The sequence below is a fragment of the Mustela erminea genome, chromosome 12 (genome assembly GCF_009829155.1).
Source record: "Mustela erminea isolate mMusErm1 chromosome 12, mMusErm1.Pri, whole genome shotgun sequence".
NCBI classification, from domain to species: domain Eukaryota; kingdom Metazoa; phylum Chordata; class Mammalia; order Carnivora; family Mustelidae; genus Mustela; species Mustela erminea.
In genome coordinates this window covers 75,029,124-75,042,640 of record NC_045625.1, presented here as the reverse complement: position 1 = coordinate 75,042,640, position 13,517 = coordinate 75,029,124, and the positions used below count along the sequence as shown (strand labels likewise).

The following is a 13,517-nucleotide window of genomic DNA, read 5'->3' as shown; positions in this document are numbered from 1 at the left end:
GCTTGTGTCCCCTCTCTTGCTGTGTCTCTATCAAATAAATAAAATATTTAAAAAGAAAAAAGAAGAAGAAAGGAAATCCAGATGGCTGATAAACATAGAAAAGTGTCCAATATGAAAGGCCACAACACTCCAATGCCATTAACAAAAAATGTCTGGTAATTATGGGTTTCCTAGACCTGGAGTATAATAGGAATCCCACACCCTGCTTATATAGGCATATAAATCTACATAGCTACTTTGGAAAGCATTCAGCATTATTCATTGCCTGAAGTTGTGTTACTACTCCACAACCCAACCAGTTTCCCTCTCCCCTGCCCAGCTGGTGTATGTACTAGAGGCACATACAGGACGTGTGTGTGATTTGCACTAGCACCAACTGAAAACAGCCCAAATGTCCCTTAAGAGTCAAAAATTAAATTATGTGTATTCATTTAGTGGGAAACTATAAAGCAATAAAGTTTAACGAACTAGAGCTACCGGCAACAACATAGATTAATTTTTAAAAACAATATTGACTGGAAGGCTGGTTATACTGTGATTCTCTTTTAGTGAAGTTAAGAATTGGGAAAACCAAAGGGAATTTCTAGGGATGCATGCATGTAAAGATGCACTTTTTAGTATGTATATCATATTTTACAATTAAAACCTGCCCAGAGGGCTACCTGGCTGGCTCACTCTATAAAGCATGCCGCTCTTCATCTCAGAAATGTGAATTCAAACCCCACGGTGGGCATAAAGACTACTTAAAAAAATTAAAACCTGCTTAAGAAAAGTTTTCCTCAAGGGGGCTGGATGTGTGAGTGAGTTGAGACTATTTGATTTTAAGTCCTTTGCTACTGTTTGCATTCACATATATTCGTTAGCATTAATTGAACATACCCTCTGTACCAAGCACTCTTCTGAGTTTTATGTGTGTGTTAACTCATGTAATTCTCCCAAGAACTGTGTCGTGTGAGGAACCTATCTTCATGTTAGAGATGAGGAAATTGAGGCCTGGAGTTCCTGAACTTGCCCAAAGTTCTACTGCTAAGGGGTAGGGCCAGGTTTTAGCCAGAGATTCTGAATTTTTAAAAATACAATCTGAAAGAGAAATTTAACTGTTTGTTGTTGTTGCTTTAAGATTTTATTTATTTGACACAGAGAGAGCGATCACAAGTAGGCAGAGAGGCAGGCAGAGAGAGAGGGGGAAGCAGGCTTCCTGCTGAGCAGAGCCCGATGCGGGGCTCGATCTCAGGACCCTGAGATCATGACCTGAGCCAAAGGCAGAAGCTTAACCCACTGAGCCACCCAGGTGGCCCAGAAGTGTAACTGTTAATTATACACATAGATCTCATATTGGCATGGGTTTATCTCATTCAGCAATTACTTATCGTGGACTTTAAATCTGGCACATGTTCTAGGATAAGATATACCCCCTTCCCTTAAATTTCTTGCACTTTAAAGTGAGGAAACAAGCCAACAGTTACAATAGAAGTTATATACCGAGTGATATATTACTGAAAGCAGTCTAAAATCTTAGGAATCTTTGGAAGATCATTATCACAGAACCTTAAAAATGCTCATTTGCTTTGATCTTAAACTCATTTTTATTGGCTTATTGCAAGAAAATTCTGTATGTGGAAAAAGGCCTTCATGTGTAAAAATAGTTATTTTGTTTTATATTGGAAGGCTAGAAAGAATTTTTTTTTTTTTTTTAAAGAAAATCCAGCTCTTTCTTTCTTTCTTTCTTTCTTTTTTTTTAAAGATTTTATTTATGTATTTGACAGATAGAGATCACAAGCAGGCAGAGAGGCAGGCAGAGAGAGAGGAGGAAGCAGGCTCCCCGCTGAGCAAAGAGCCGGATGTGGGGCTCGATCCCAGGACCCTGGGATCATGACCTGAGCCGAAGGCAGAGGTTTTAACCCACTGAGCCTCCCAGGCGCCCCAAGAATTTAAATGTTTAATGCGGGAATGCTTATAGAACCAAGAGACATGCTCAGTGGAATATTTTATAGCCCATTAAAAAATTCAAGTTTAGGAGTGGCTCAGTTGGTTAAGTGACTGACTCTTGATTTCAGCTCAGGTCATGAGATCAAGCCTCGAGTTGGGCTGCTTGCTCAGTAGGAAGTCTGTTTGAGATTCTTTCACTTTCTCTCTCTCTCTTCCCCCTCCCCTGCTAGCTCACAGGTACACCTGCTCTCTCTCTCAAAAAATAAATCTTTTTAAAAAATCAAGGCTATGAATCCCTTAATTATATAAAAAATGATTGATCTAATGTACAGTGGAAAAAAATTGAACATAAAATTAGATATATAGTATGATGGGAGCTTTGTTTCAGAAAAAATCAAAGCAACCAATGTATAGAAGGGCAAGGAGAGCAGATAACAAGAAGGATCATTAGTCTAATTTACATAACTGACTGACATGTAATTTTCTTTTCTTTTTAAGATAGTATTTATTTATTTGACAGAGAGAAACACAGCAAGAGAGGGAACACAAGCAGGGGGAGTGGGAAAGGGAGAAGCAGGCTTTCCACTGAGCAGAGAGCCAGATGCAGGGCTCGATCCCAGTACCCTGGGATCGTGACCTGAGTCAAAGGCAGACACTAGGCACTCCCATAATTTTATTATCTAATCTTTTAGTACCATTTTTTTTTAAATGTAGACATTGAGCTTTTGAAAAAAAAATTATTTAAATTCAATCAATTAACATAATGTATTATTAGTATCAGAGGTAGAATTCAGTGATTCATCAGTCTTACATAATACCCAGTGCTTGTCACATCTTGTGTCCCCCTAATGTCCATTACCCGGTTACGCCATCCCCCCATCCCCCTCCCCTCCAGCAACCCTCAGTTTGTTTCCTATGATTACGAGTCTCGTAAGATTTCATATTTTTTTATTTTTATTTTTATTTTTTTATTTTTTTAAAGATTTTATTTATTTATTTGACAGAGAGAGATCACAAGTAGGCAGAGAGGCAGGCAGAGAGAGAGAGAGGGAAGCAGGCTCTCTGCTGAGCAGGGAGCCTGATGCGGGACTCGATCCCAGGACCCTGAGATCATGACCTGAGCCGAAGGCAGCGGCTTAACCCACTGAGCCACCCAGGCGCCCTCATATTTTTTTAAAGAGCATGAATTACTTAAAACTTTGGAGGAGGAGGGTACACTTTCTCATGAAAAGCCAACGTGATGTTCTGACTCCCTCCACTAGAGGGAGAAGCCGTGTCAGGTAATTACACAATGTGCTGTTCATCCTTGGAGCCAGTTGAGAATGGAGCCTTTCAGTCTGTCCTTCCCTGACGGCGGTGTTTGTTTAGAATTTCTGTGAACCAAGCTTTAAATATCAAAACCATTATAGAAGTGAGTAGAGGAATTATGCAATTTTTTTGTCTTTGTCCCCATTAAAAATGTGGCTGGCTTCAACTGTATAATGAAACATTAAAGAATTTGAAGTTATTAGACTATTTTTAAATTTTTAAACATAAGTTCTGAGTATAAAGTGTGTGTTCATTGAGCAAAATTTTAAAAACAATGAAAAACTTACTGAAAAAAATAAAAGCCACCTCTATATATACACATACCCAATCTACCCTTTTGCCATAGAAAGATACCAAAAATATTTTGTCCTATCACTAAATACTCTTATACACCAGAGAATCTTAGATTAAGTTTATGTACTATCTTCCCTGAAAAAACACACGGTATATAGAACTCCTGAGGCCCAGTCATTAATTCTGGTTAAGACCTCTTGTTGTCAGTGTTTTTTAGTGGCTTCACGGAGCATTTCTTCAAATGGGTATGCTGTTTTTATTTAAACTAACCCAATTTGGAAGCTTGTAGCTTACTTCTAGGATTTAGTTCTAAAACAGTCCCATATAACATGTCGGTAGATAAGTCTTTGTCGCATCTCTGGTGGTTTCCTTAGGGTAAATTCCTAGGTGTAAGATCATTGGTATGTACTCACTGTCCAGAAGCTGGTTCTAGTTTCCTTTTTCAGTGACAGCATATAATAGAGTTCCTCCCCTCAACCCACATGCACCAGGGGCATACTAAATTTTAAGTTGAAATTCTTTGTTTAAGTGATTGTTCAAAAGCCTTTAAAATATATAAATATACCTCCTTGTTTTAATAAATAGAGGTATTTTATTTATTTATTGCTGCATAAGACACCAGCCCCAAAACAGTGGCTTAAAACAGTAACAGTCACTTATTTTGTTCATGAACCTGAAGGTTGAATAGTATATTGATTTTCTGTTGCTGTGAACTTAGTGGCTTGAAACAACACCTGCTGACGAGCTCCCAGTTCTGTAGGTCAGAAGTCCAGGTATGGCACAACTGGGCTCTCTGCTTCATCTCATCAAGATGAACTCGGGATGTCAGTCAGGGTGTGTTCCCATCATGAGGCTCTGGGAAAGAACCTACTCCCAACTACACAGCTCATTAGCCTAATTCAGTTCCTGGAGTTGTAGGACACAGATCCAGTGCTGGCTGGATGTCAGGGGACAGGCTCAGCTCTTAGAGGCCTCCATCCTGCCTTCCTTGCCACAACATCACACTTGACGTGTTCCAAGCCAGCCACAGAGAATCTCCCCTTGTCCCTTTTTTACTTTAGATCTTAAGGAAGACCCCAGTCCCTTTCAGTGGGCCACCTGATTAGTCACATCCACCAGAATAATCTCTTAAGATCAATTAAAGATTTGAGGAACCTTAATTACGTCTGCAAAATCCCTTCACTGCAGCACCTAGACTAGGATTTGGTTAACTGGGAAGATTTATAGTTGAACAGGTAGGAATCTTAGGGCGGGAGGGGGGGGGCTCTCTTAGAATTCTGCCAACCACTGCAAGGACTTTAAGTGTCTTGTTCTTGGAAATTAAAGGGGGGTTTACCAGTGTGCATTTTATTTTACGGACGTTGGTGAATGGGGAAATGACCACTTCTGTGAACAGGCATGGCACCCAGCTTCCTGAGTTCAGAATGTGGTTCTACAACATAATGTCTTAGGTGACATGGTCTTGGGTGTCCTACTCTACTTCTCTCTGCCTCTGTTTTCTCACCTGCAAAAAGACATGGAGTTAATAATTGTTCTTTCCTTGTAGGGCTTTGATGATTAAATTAATATTCCGGAAATTCCTACTAAGGGCTTTATTACGTGCTTTAAAGGTGTTTACTTTTTAAAAAATGCATTTGAATCTGCAATAACATAATTTGGGTGGATTAACTGTGTTAATAAGATTTCTAGTTATAAAGGGACCTATTAATAAAAGGAGAATTTTCCCTTTTTGGCCTTAGTTTTTTATTTATTTCAGACAACTATATTATACACATATGCCTTTTATGGTGAGCTGCCACATATTTATCTTGAAAAGTATTGGATTCAAATAAATTTTTAATATGCTAATTTGATATTTTTGGTAATTAATTTCACCAGCACGGTATGGTATCATAAGTAGTAGATTATAATCCTGAAGTCTGGGGCACCTGGGTGGCTCAAGTTGTTAAGTGTCTGCCTTTGGTTTAGGTCATGATTCCAGGGTCCTGAGATTGAGCCCCGCATCCAGCTCCCTGCTCGACAGGAAATCTGCTTCTCCCTCTCCCACTCCCCCTGCTTGTATTCCTTCTCTCGCTGTGTCTCTCTCAAAAAAAAAAAAAAAAATCCTGAAGTCTGAGTCTACTTGTGGCTCTGTGCCTATATCCTTGGTGAGATCTATAACTGGAAAGGCTTTTGGATATGATACTATGAATTGTTTATAATACACTTTATTTTTTCACACTAGGAGAAACTGGAGGAGTGCCTAAAGCAGTTAAAGGAGGAAAGAGTAATAAGGCTTAAGGCTGATAAACGAGTCAGTGAGGTAAACAAGTTTTTTCTTATACTTTTGAAAGTGTTTTGGTTTTATTTTTATTTGATCTTAAGGCATACACATGCAGTTTATAAATTCTAAAATATATTGTGAGTTGGTTGTATCATATGAACTTCTGTATTTCCTTATATTTAGGGGTCATATGATCTCTATTCCAAAAAATGTTTTTAAAATGGAAAAATCTTAGGGATGCCTGGGTGGCTCAGTCAGTTAGGCATCGACTCTTGATCTCAGCTCAGGTCCTGATCTCAGCGTTGTGAGTTCAAGCCCTGCACTGAGGTCCACCTATTTTGGGCATGGGGCAAATTAAAAAAAAAAAAAAAAGTAAAAATCTTAGGGTTTTTTTGTGTGTGTGTGCATGCGTGTATTTATGATGTTAGCTTATTTTCTGTTTATGACACTTCAGTTCAAGAAAGCACCTATGCTTGGGGGCACCTGGGTAGCTCAGTGGATTGAGCCTCTGCCTTCAGCTCAGGTCATGCTCTCAGGGTCCTGGGATCAAGCCCCACATCGGGCGCTCTGCTCAGCGGGGAGCGTGTTTTGCCCTCTTTCTCTGACTGCCTCTCAGCCTACTTGTGATATCTCTTTCTCTGTCAAATAAACAAGATCTTTTAAGAAAAAAAAGAAAGCATTTATGCTTATAAAGCATACATAGTAACATGAAAGACATGATGAAACTATTTACTGACAGTGAATAATTTAAATTAATACATATAAAATATTGGAAAACTAAGAATGCAATGAAAAATAAAAATATATACTATGAGAATTACATTAGGCTACTGTGCATGGAAGCAGGACATAAGCTCAGAAGTTGTATGTAAACGTAATTAATTATTATAAGGTGAGTTTTGTGAGGAACTTTTCCAAGTGCATACATGGGATTGACGAACATTTATTCATTCAGTAAAGGTTGAGCACCTGTAAGGTAAAAGCTCTGTCATGAACAAAAGAGCCTCTCTGAGAAATACTAGTCAGGTTTACCTGTGGCTTTAGATGAATAGATGGTGAGAGGGAGGAGTCACATGAGGGAGGAAACATTTTCAAGAAGCCCAGGAAGATATTAATCATTGTACAGTTAATAAGTTGGGTATGATTTAGAACTTTTAAACTTAGCCATTTAATATTTTGCTCAGTAAAGTTAATCCTTAATGTCCAACAAAGTTGGAATATGCTTTGATCAAATCAGACTATTTCACTTTCTAATTTAAACTGATAAGAACAGATACTACACTTGATCTTAGCCGAAAGGCCCGAGTAGCAATTCACTTTCTGATTTTTTTTTTCCTTTAAAGATTCATTTATTTATTTGACAGACAGAGATTACAAGTAGGCAGAGAGGCAGACAGAGAGAGAGGAGGAAGCAGGCTCCCCGCTGAGCAGAGAGCCCAACGCGGGGCTCGATCCCAGGACCCTGGGATCACGACCCACCGAGGCGCCCCAATTCACTTTCTAATTTAAAGCGAACCTTAAGCAACTAATTTTTCTAATGTAAATGAGGGTCTGCTATGAATATAACCAGTTAGAAAAGAGATCTTTTAAAAGATCCTTAATAGGGACGCCTGGGTGGCTCAGTGGGTTAAGCGGCTGCCTTCGGCTCAGGTCATGATCCCACCGTCCTGGAATCAAGTCCCACATGGGGGGGTGGGTCTTGCTCAGCGGGGAGCCTGCTTCTCCCTCTGCCTCTGCCTGCCACTCTGTCTGCCTGTGCTCACTCACTCTGACAAATAAATTAATTAATTAATTAATTTTTAAAAAGATCCTTACTAAAACGGTTACTTTGGTTTATTTATATACCACCTAAGTGTTGTATAGGAAACTTTGTTGGGTATATGTGGGTTTTCTTTTTTTTTTTTTTTTAAAGGTTTTATTTATTTATTTGAAAGAGAGAACGTGAGCGAGAGCACAAGCAGGGAGGAGAGGGAGAAGCAGGCTCCCCGCTGAGCAGAAAGCCCCATGTAGGGCTCAATCCCAGGACCCTAAGGTCGGGACCTGAGTCAAATGTAGAGCATATCCTACTGAGCAACAACCCAGGAGCCCCTCCACTTATGTCATTTTTTTTTTTTAAGATAATTATTTATTTATTTGACAGAGATCACAGTTAGGCAGAGAGGCCGGCGGGGGTGGGGGTGGGGTGCGGGCAAGCAGGCTCCCGCTGAGCAGAGAGCCCAATGCGGGTTCTATCCCAGGACCCTGGAATCATGACCTGAGCCAAAGGCAGAGCGAAGGCAGAGGCTTTTACCCACTGAGCCACTCAGGCAGCCCTTGGGTTTTGATTCTTCAGTGATGTAGTCTCTGTCTTTATAGGCAGAAATAGTAATTACAAATTAATTACATTTGAACTGTTTTAGTTTTATTGCTTAAAAACTGTTTCTTTTAGGACAATGGAAGAAAATCATGTCAGACATTTTCAATTTTCTTTTGTAGCTGGAACATGAAAATGCCCAGTTAAGAAATATAAACTTCTCTTTGTCTGAAGCCCTGCACGCACAGTCCTTGACAGGCATGATGCTGGATGATGAAGGTGTTTTGGGCAGCATTGAGAATTCTTTTCAGAAGTTCCATGCTTTCTTGGACCTCCTTAAAGATGCCGGGTTAGTTAATTTCTCTCCGTGGCATGATTCCCTTTGCATCTGTAATGATGGTTTACTGAGAAATGTGAGCAATTCTCATTGCTTCTGTAGTTGTCTTTAGTGTGTAATATAGGGTGTTAAGTGAGGAATTAAAAGAAATGCAAAATGCTAAACCTGCTTTGGTAGAGGAGAGAGCCCATTATAAAAGAATAACCTGTTGATAAGATAATTTGTAGGTATAGTTTTGGGGAAAGACTACATGAAGATAATTTTGCTTGAAAATATTCCAGAATGCATCGGAATTTCCTTCCCTTTTATTTATCTTCCTTGTAAAATATGTATGAATTACAGTGGTTTTTGTCCTACACACAAAAATTATTATTAATCTGCAGGGCACATATAGATACAGATCAGTTATTCTCAACCAGGAACAATTTTGCTAAAGGAAGATGCTGAAAGAACTGGAGATTGAAATTGATGGAGTGATGTTTTGTGGGTGAAGGGGTTGGTGTTGGGAAGGAAGGAATGAACACGTTTTTGGAAACTGGAGGAAAGGTGGTCAGGAGGTGGGGGTGAGGTGAGAAGTGATGCACTGGGTGCTTACTAGAAGCTGAAGCGCTGAAATGGAGTAAGAAATCGGCTGGTGGCTGCAAAGGCTGTGTGGGCTAATGTGGTCCCAAAGCATGAATCTGGAAGGGCTCAGAAATTGGGAGAGAATAGGGGCTTGTATCTGGAGTAGGGTATTTCATGATTATAGGTACAGGGAAATCGAAGCTGCTCGCACGGAATTATAATAACCTTTGCTTTTTCCTCCTTCCCTCCTCCTGTCCAGGCTTGGGCAGTTTGCCACAATGGCTGGTATAGATCAGTCAGATTTTCATTTACTGGGTCGTCCCCAGATGAATTCTACTCTTAGTAGTCTGCCTAAGGAAGAAAAGAAGGCACTTGAAGAAGAAAAACCAGAACCAAAGCAGAACCCCCTAGGACAGATGCAAAATATCCAAGTAAGTGGATAGAAAAGAATATTATGATTCTAAGGGTGATTAGCCAAAAGGGAATTACCAAGTCAGAGAGAAACTAATGATGCTCTGTCCCTATTTAACTCACATACTTGGGAGGAGCCTTTTAGGGGTCCTTTCCAGATGTGAAATTAGTAAGTTTGGACCCATTTCATAATACCGTGTAGTTACAAATAAGAAAGATAGGTCTTTTGCAAATGTATGATATAAAGCAAACTACCCTCAGTGAAGAAAGAAATGAAACATTAGAGAAAACATTCCAAATTTTAAATTGTGTAAATGTCTATTCTATTCATATTTCATCTAGGTTTCTATTTGTATGCAGTCAGCTTACAATGAAGGAACACTAATGAAGGTACAAGTACTGATATGGATAATCTTCTTAACTAAGTAATCCAGACGTAACTAATAGACAGTATATTATAGGGAGCCTCCCAGTTAGGGAAGCGAGAGTGGACAACCCATCTGCTTTTTCCCGGCCTGCCCTGGAGCCTTCCCTTCACCTCCCGTCTCAGCCAACCTTAGACAGGCTTGGGAACTGACAGCTTGAGAATAGTCTCATCACAAATTGGATACTCCTTACATGTTCCTGGAGGATAGAAAAGAAACTAATTTTCTTAGGGAATAGGGCTTTATTATTATTATTTTTTAAGATTTTATTTATTTATTTGACAGAGAGAGAGATCGCAAGTAGGCAGAGAGGCAGGCAGAGGGTGGGGGAAGCAGGCTCCCTGCTGAGCAGAGAGCACGATGCAGGGCTCGATCCCAGGACCCTGGGATCATAACCTGAGCCGGAAGGCAGAGGCTTAACCCACTGAGCCACCCCAGTGCCCCGGGAAGTGAGCAAGAATCATCCAAGACACAAAGTCTGAAAATGTAGTAGTCATTGCCTTGGATGTAGCAAAGTTAAGTTGGGAATCAACTGGCAAGATAGAATTAGAAAAAAACTGGGTCTAAAATCTTCTGACTAATCGATGACTGTCTTTTTTTTTTTTTTTTAAGATTTTATTTATTTATTTGACAGAGAGACATCACAAGTAGGCAGAGAGGCAGGCGGCGGGGGGGGGGGAAGCAGGCTTCTTGCTGAGCAGAGAGCCCGATGCAGGACTTGATTCCAGGATCCTGGGATCATGACCTGAGCCGAAGGCAGAGGCTTTAACCCACTGAGCCACCCAGGCACCCCCAATCAACGACTCTCTTAATAATACAATCACAGAGTAGCATTGAGGTCATGGACTCAACTTTTTAATGGTTGACTTTGTTCATCACTGAATTTTTGTTTTGTCGTCTTTTGTTTTTCTCTCCAGTTTCAGAAAATTACAGGTGATGCTAGAATTCCTTTGCCTCTTGACTCCTTCCGTGTGCCCGTTTCCACGCAGGAGACCTTAGAAACGTCTAGAGACAACCTGGAAGTCCCAGTCAATGAACAGCAGCAGGACTCTATCAAAGAATTCATTGCTAGAACATGTTCTCCTTCAGCAGATGTGATGTCTGGAACTGGAAGCCAAAGAAAAGAAGATGAATTGTCTAGAAATAACAGATCTTCTTCAGAGAAAATGACCAAAACAGGTGAATATACCAAAAAATATTGTGCTAAAAAACAGCCCAGAAAGGATCTGCATTCTTGCTCTGACTCACCTGTAAATAGGAATAGTAAAGGAATCGGACAAAATGATTCTTTGGTTAATGAACCAATTAAGAGTGAGTTTTTGAGAAAACATGTTTCTGGCAAGAAAGAAAGTAGAATAGTGACTGTTTCATCCAAGACGACTAAAAGTAAACTCAATCTGTTAGAACACTCTGAAAGTGATACTCTTGGATCTGATTTTGAATTTCAAGAAAGCATCCATACTGTATCACACCTGACATAGATCTAAACCTTTTAAAATTATGTTTTTGCCTTCAAATTTTAATAAATTACTTATGTTTTCATTGTGGCATATAGTATTTTAAAATATAGTACTGGAAGACGTTAGAGAGACCCATTAAAGAATGAAAAGATTCATTCTTTTTATTGCAACGAAACTTTTGGATATGTTTTCTTTTTGACACTCTCCAACTTTCATTCAACAAGTATTTCCTGTGGGCCTAATATGTATGATACTATTCCAGGTGCTTTTGCTTTCAGCAATGAACAAAATAAAACCTTTACATTGATGGAATTAATATCCTGTGGAGGGAGGAAAAAAAATATGGAAGCATGATAAGGCCCTCGAAAAGACAGGGTAATAAATTGGGGAGTTTTAACATTTGGGTAAAAGTGGAAATACTGTAAATCACGGGCCAGAAACCACTGGCATATCCTAATTCATAATAACCAGTGCAGCAAACATTTACCAAAGTACTTAACCCTATTTCTGGATTATAGCAACTATATAAGCCAAGAAACCATTATTGGGCCCATTTTATAGATGTGGAGGCTGAGGAGACAGATGGTGTAAGTTGCCCAAAATTACAGAGCTTTAAACAAGTGGTAGAGCTGGGATTTGAACCAGAACCCATGTTTTGCTCTTAATCCCTTTTGTGTCCTGTGACCTTGTTAAGAGAGGAAGGGCGTGGGGCGCTTGGGTGGCTCAGTGGGTTAAGTCTCTGCCTTTGGCTCAGGTCATGATCTCAGGGTCCTGGGATCAAGCACCAAATCGGGCTTTCTGCTCAGCAGGGAGCCTGCTTCCCTCTCTCTCTCTGCCTACTTGTGATCTCTGTTTGTCAAATAAATAAATAAAATCTTTTAAAAAAAAAAAAAAAGAGAGAGAGAGAGAGAGAGAAGAAGGGCTTGAGGAAGCCGTGGAGAGAAAAGCCAGTGAGCATTGCAAGTGCAGAGCAGGACTATCAGAAAGTATGCCTGACCCTCCCCCATCAAGGTCAGGTACTTAAAGGCAGAATATGTAAAAAGCATATGAATGTACATCTCAGGACCAAATTATGCCTCCCTATGTAGAACATGCATAGATTAAGTTCAACCAGACTGTGACTTGACAGGTAAAATCAGAGAAAAGCTGGTGTGTCAGATTTCTTCTATAAGGCCCTGCCTGATTGTTCTCAAAGGACCACTGCAGTACTGTTGAGTTCATGGATCATGGATTGAGTGCTGTGGGAGTAAAACAATAAAGAAAGATAATAGCCCTTAACCAGTAGGTAGCATGAGAGAAGGAAACGCACAAGCAGAGATCACATCCTCTAATGGGACCACTTAGGGAATGTAGCCCGTGTTTGGGGAAGAGAGAACTGGGGCCAAGAAAGGTCATTTAAAGAGCTCACATCTAAAGTCTTGAAAGTCTGTTTCACCTGTTGGAAACAGGTGAATATGGGGAGGAAGGAAAAGAATCCTCAAGGTAGAGAGAACAACATAAGCGGAAGTATAGAGCCAAAGGCATGAGAGGGATGTATTTGGGGAAGGCCGCGTAGATTTCAGAGTTGGTGGGATGTCATCAGACAGTGCTATCAAGGAGACTTACAAGCCATGTTGCACGGAGCTGGTTCTTTCTCCTCAGCTAGTAAAAGGATTGAAGAACGGTAATGACATGTGGAGGATTGCATGTTAGATCATGAATGATCAGAGATGATGCCATACTCTTCTGAGGAGTGTCGTTTTTAAATTTTCAAATAAAAATTAAAGACTTCCCCCCGTCTTTACTGAAAGGGTTCCATGGACAAAAGTAAGGGAGATCCTGATTTAAAGTTAAGCGGGTTTCTTTACTGTATGACTTCTCAGGGCTACTGCAAGCTAACGGTCATTCTGAATTTCTAAGACAGGCATAGGTTACACAGCCCTTCTTAAATATATTTGATTATAGATTCCCTTTTCATTTTTTTTTTTTTTTTAAATTCAGAGAGTGTACGTGCACAGATGGAGGTGGTGAGGGATAGAAGGAGAGAGCATCTCAAGCAGACTCTGCGCTGAGCACTGGGTCGGACACAAGGCTTGACCTCACAACCCTGAGATCATGACCTGAGCTGAAATCAAGAGCTGGACACTTAACTGACTGAGCCACCCAAGCGCCCCTAGAATCCTTTTTTAAAAGGGGTGTCTAACAACTAGATCCACCAAACAAGAGTTTGGTAACTTCTGAATTAGGCAATAAC

General features: G+C 40.1%; 1 protein-coding gene and 1 pseudogene across 3 annotated transcripts in view; one reads left to right on the top strand and one right to left on the bottom strand.

The window, feature by feature from the left end:
* Positions 1-11,974, top strand: part of CEP78 (centrosomal protein 78) — a 33,899-nt gene extending 21,925 nt beyond the window's left edge. Inside the window, exons 10-14 of one of the 3 annotated variants that reach the window (XM_032308210.1) lie at positions 5,756-5,833; positions 8,270-8,436; positions 9,248-9,419; positions 9,742-9,789; positions 10,742-11,974. In XM_032308210.1, the coding sequence (XP_032164101.1) occupies positions 5,756-5,833; positions 8,270-8,436; positions 9,248-9,419; positions 9,742-9,789; positions 10,742-11,305 (1,029 nt within the window). In that variant the 3' untranslated portion in view covers positions 11,306-11,974. The remainder of the gene's footprint in view (positions 1-5,755; positions 5,834-8,269; positions 8,437-9,247; positions 9,420-9,741; positions 9,790-10,741) is intronic. The other 2 variants (XM_032308208.1, XM_032308209.1) reach the window with 2 other exon arrangements.
* Positions 6,979-7,107, bottom strand: LOC116571271 (annotated as a pseudogene).
* Positions 11,975-13,517: the final 1,543 nt, after the last annotated feature.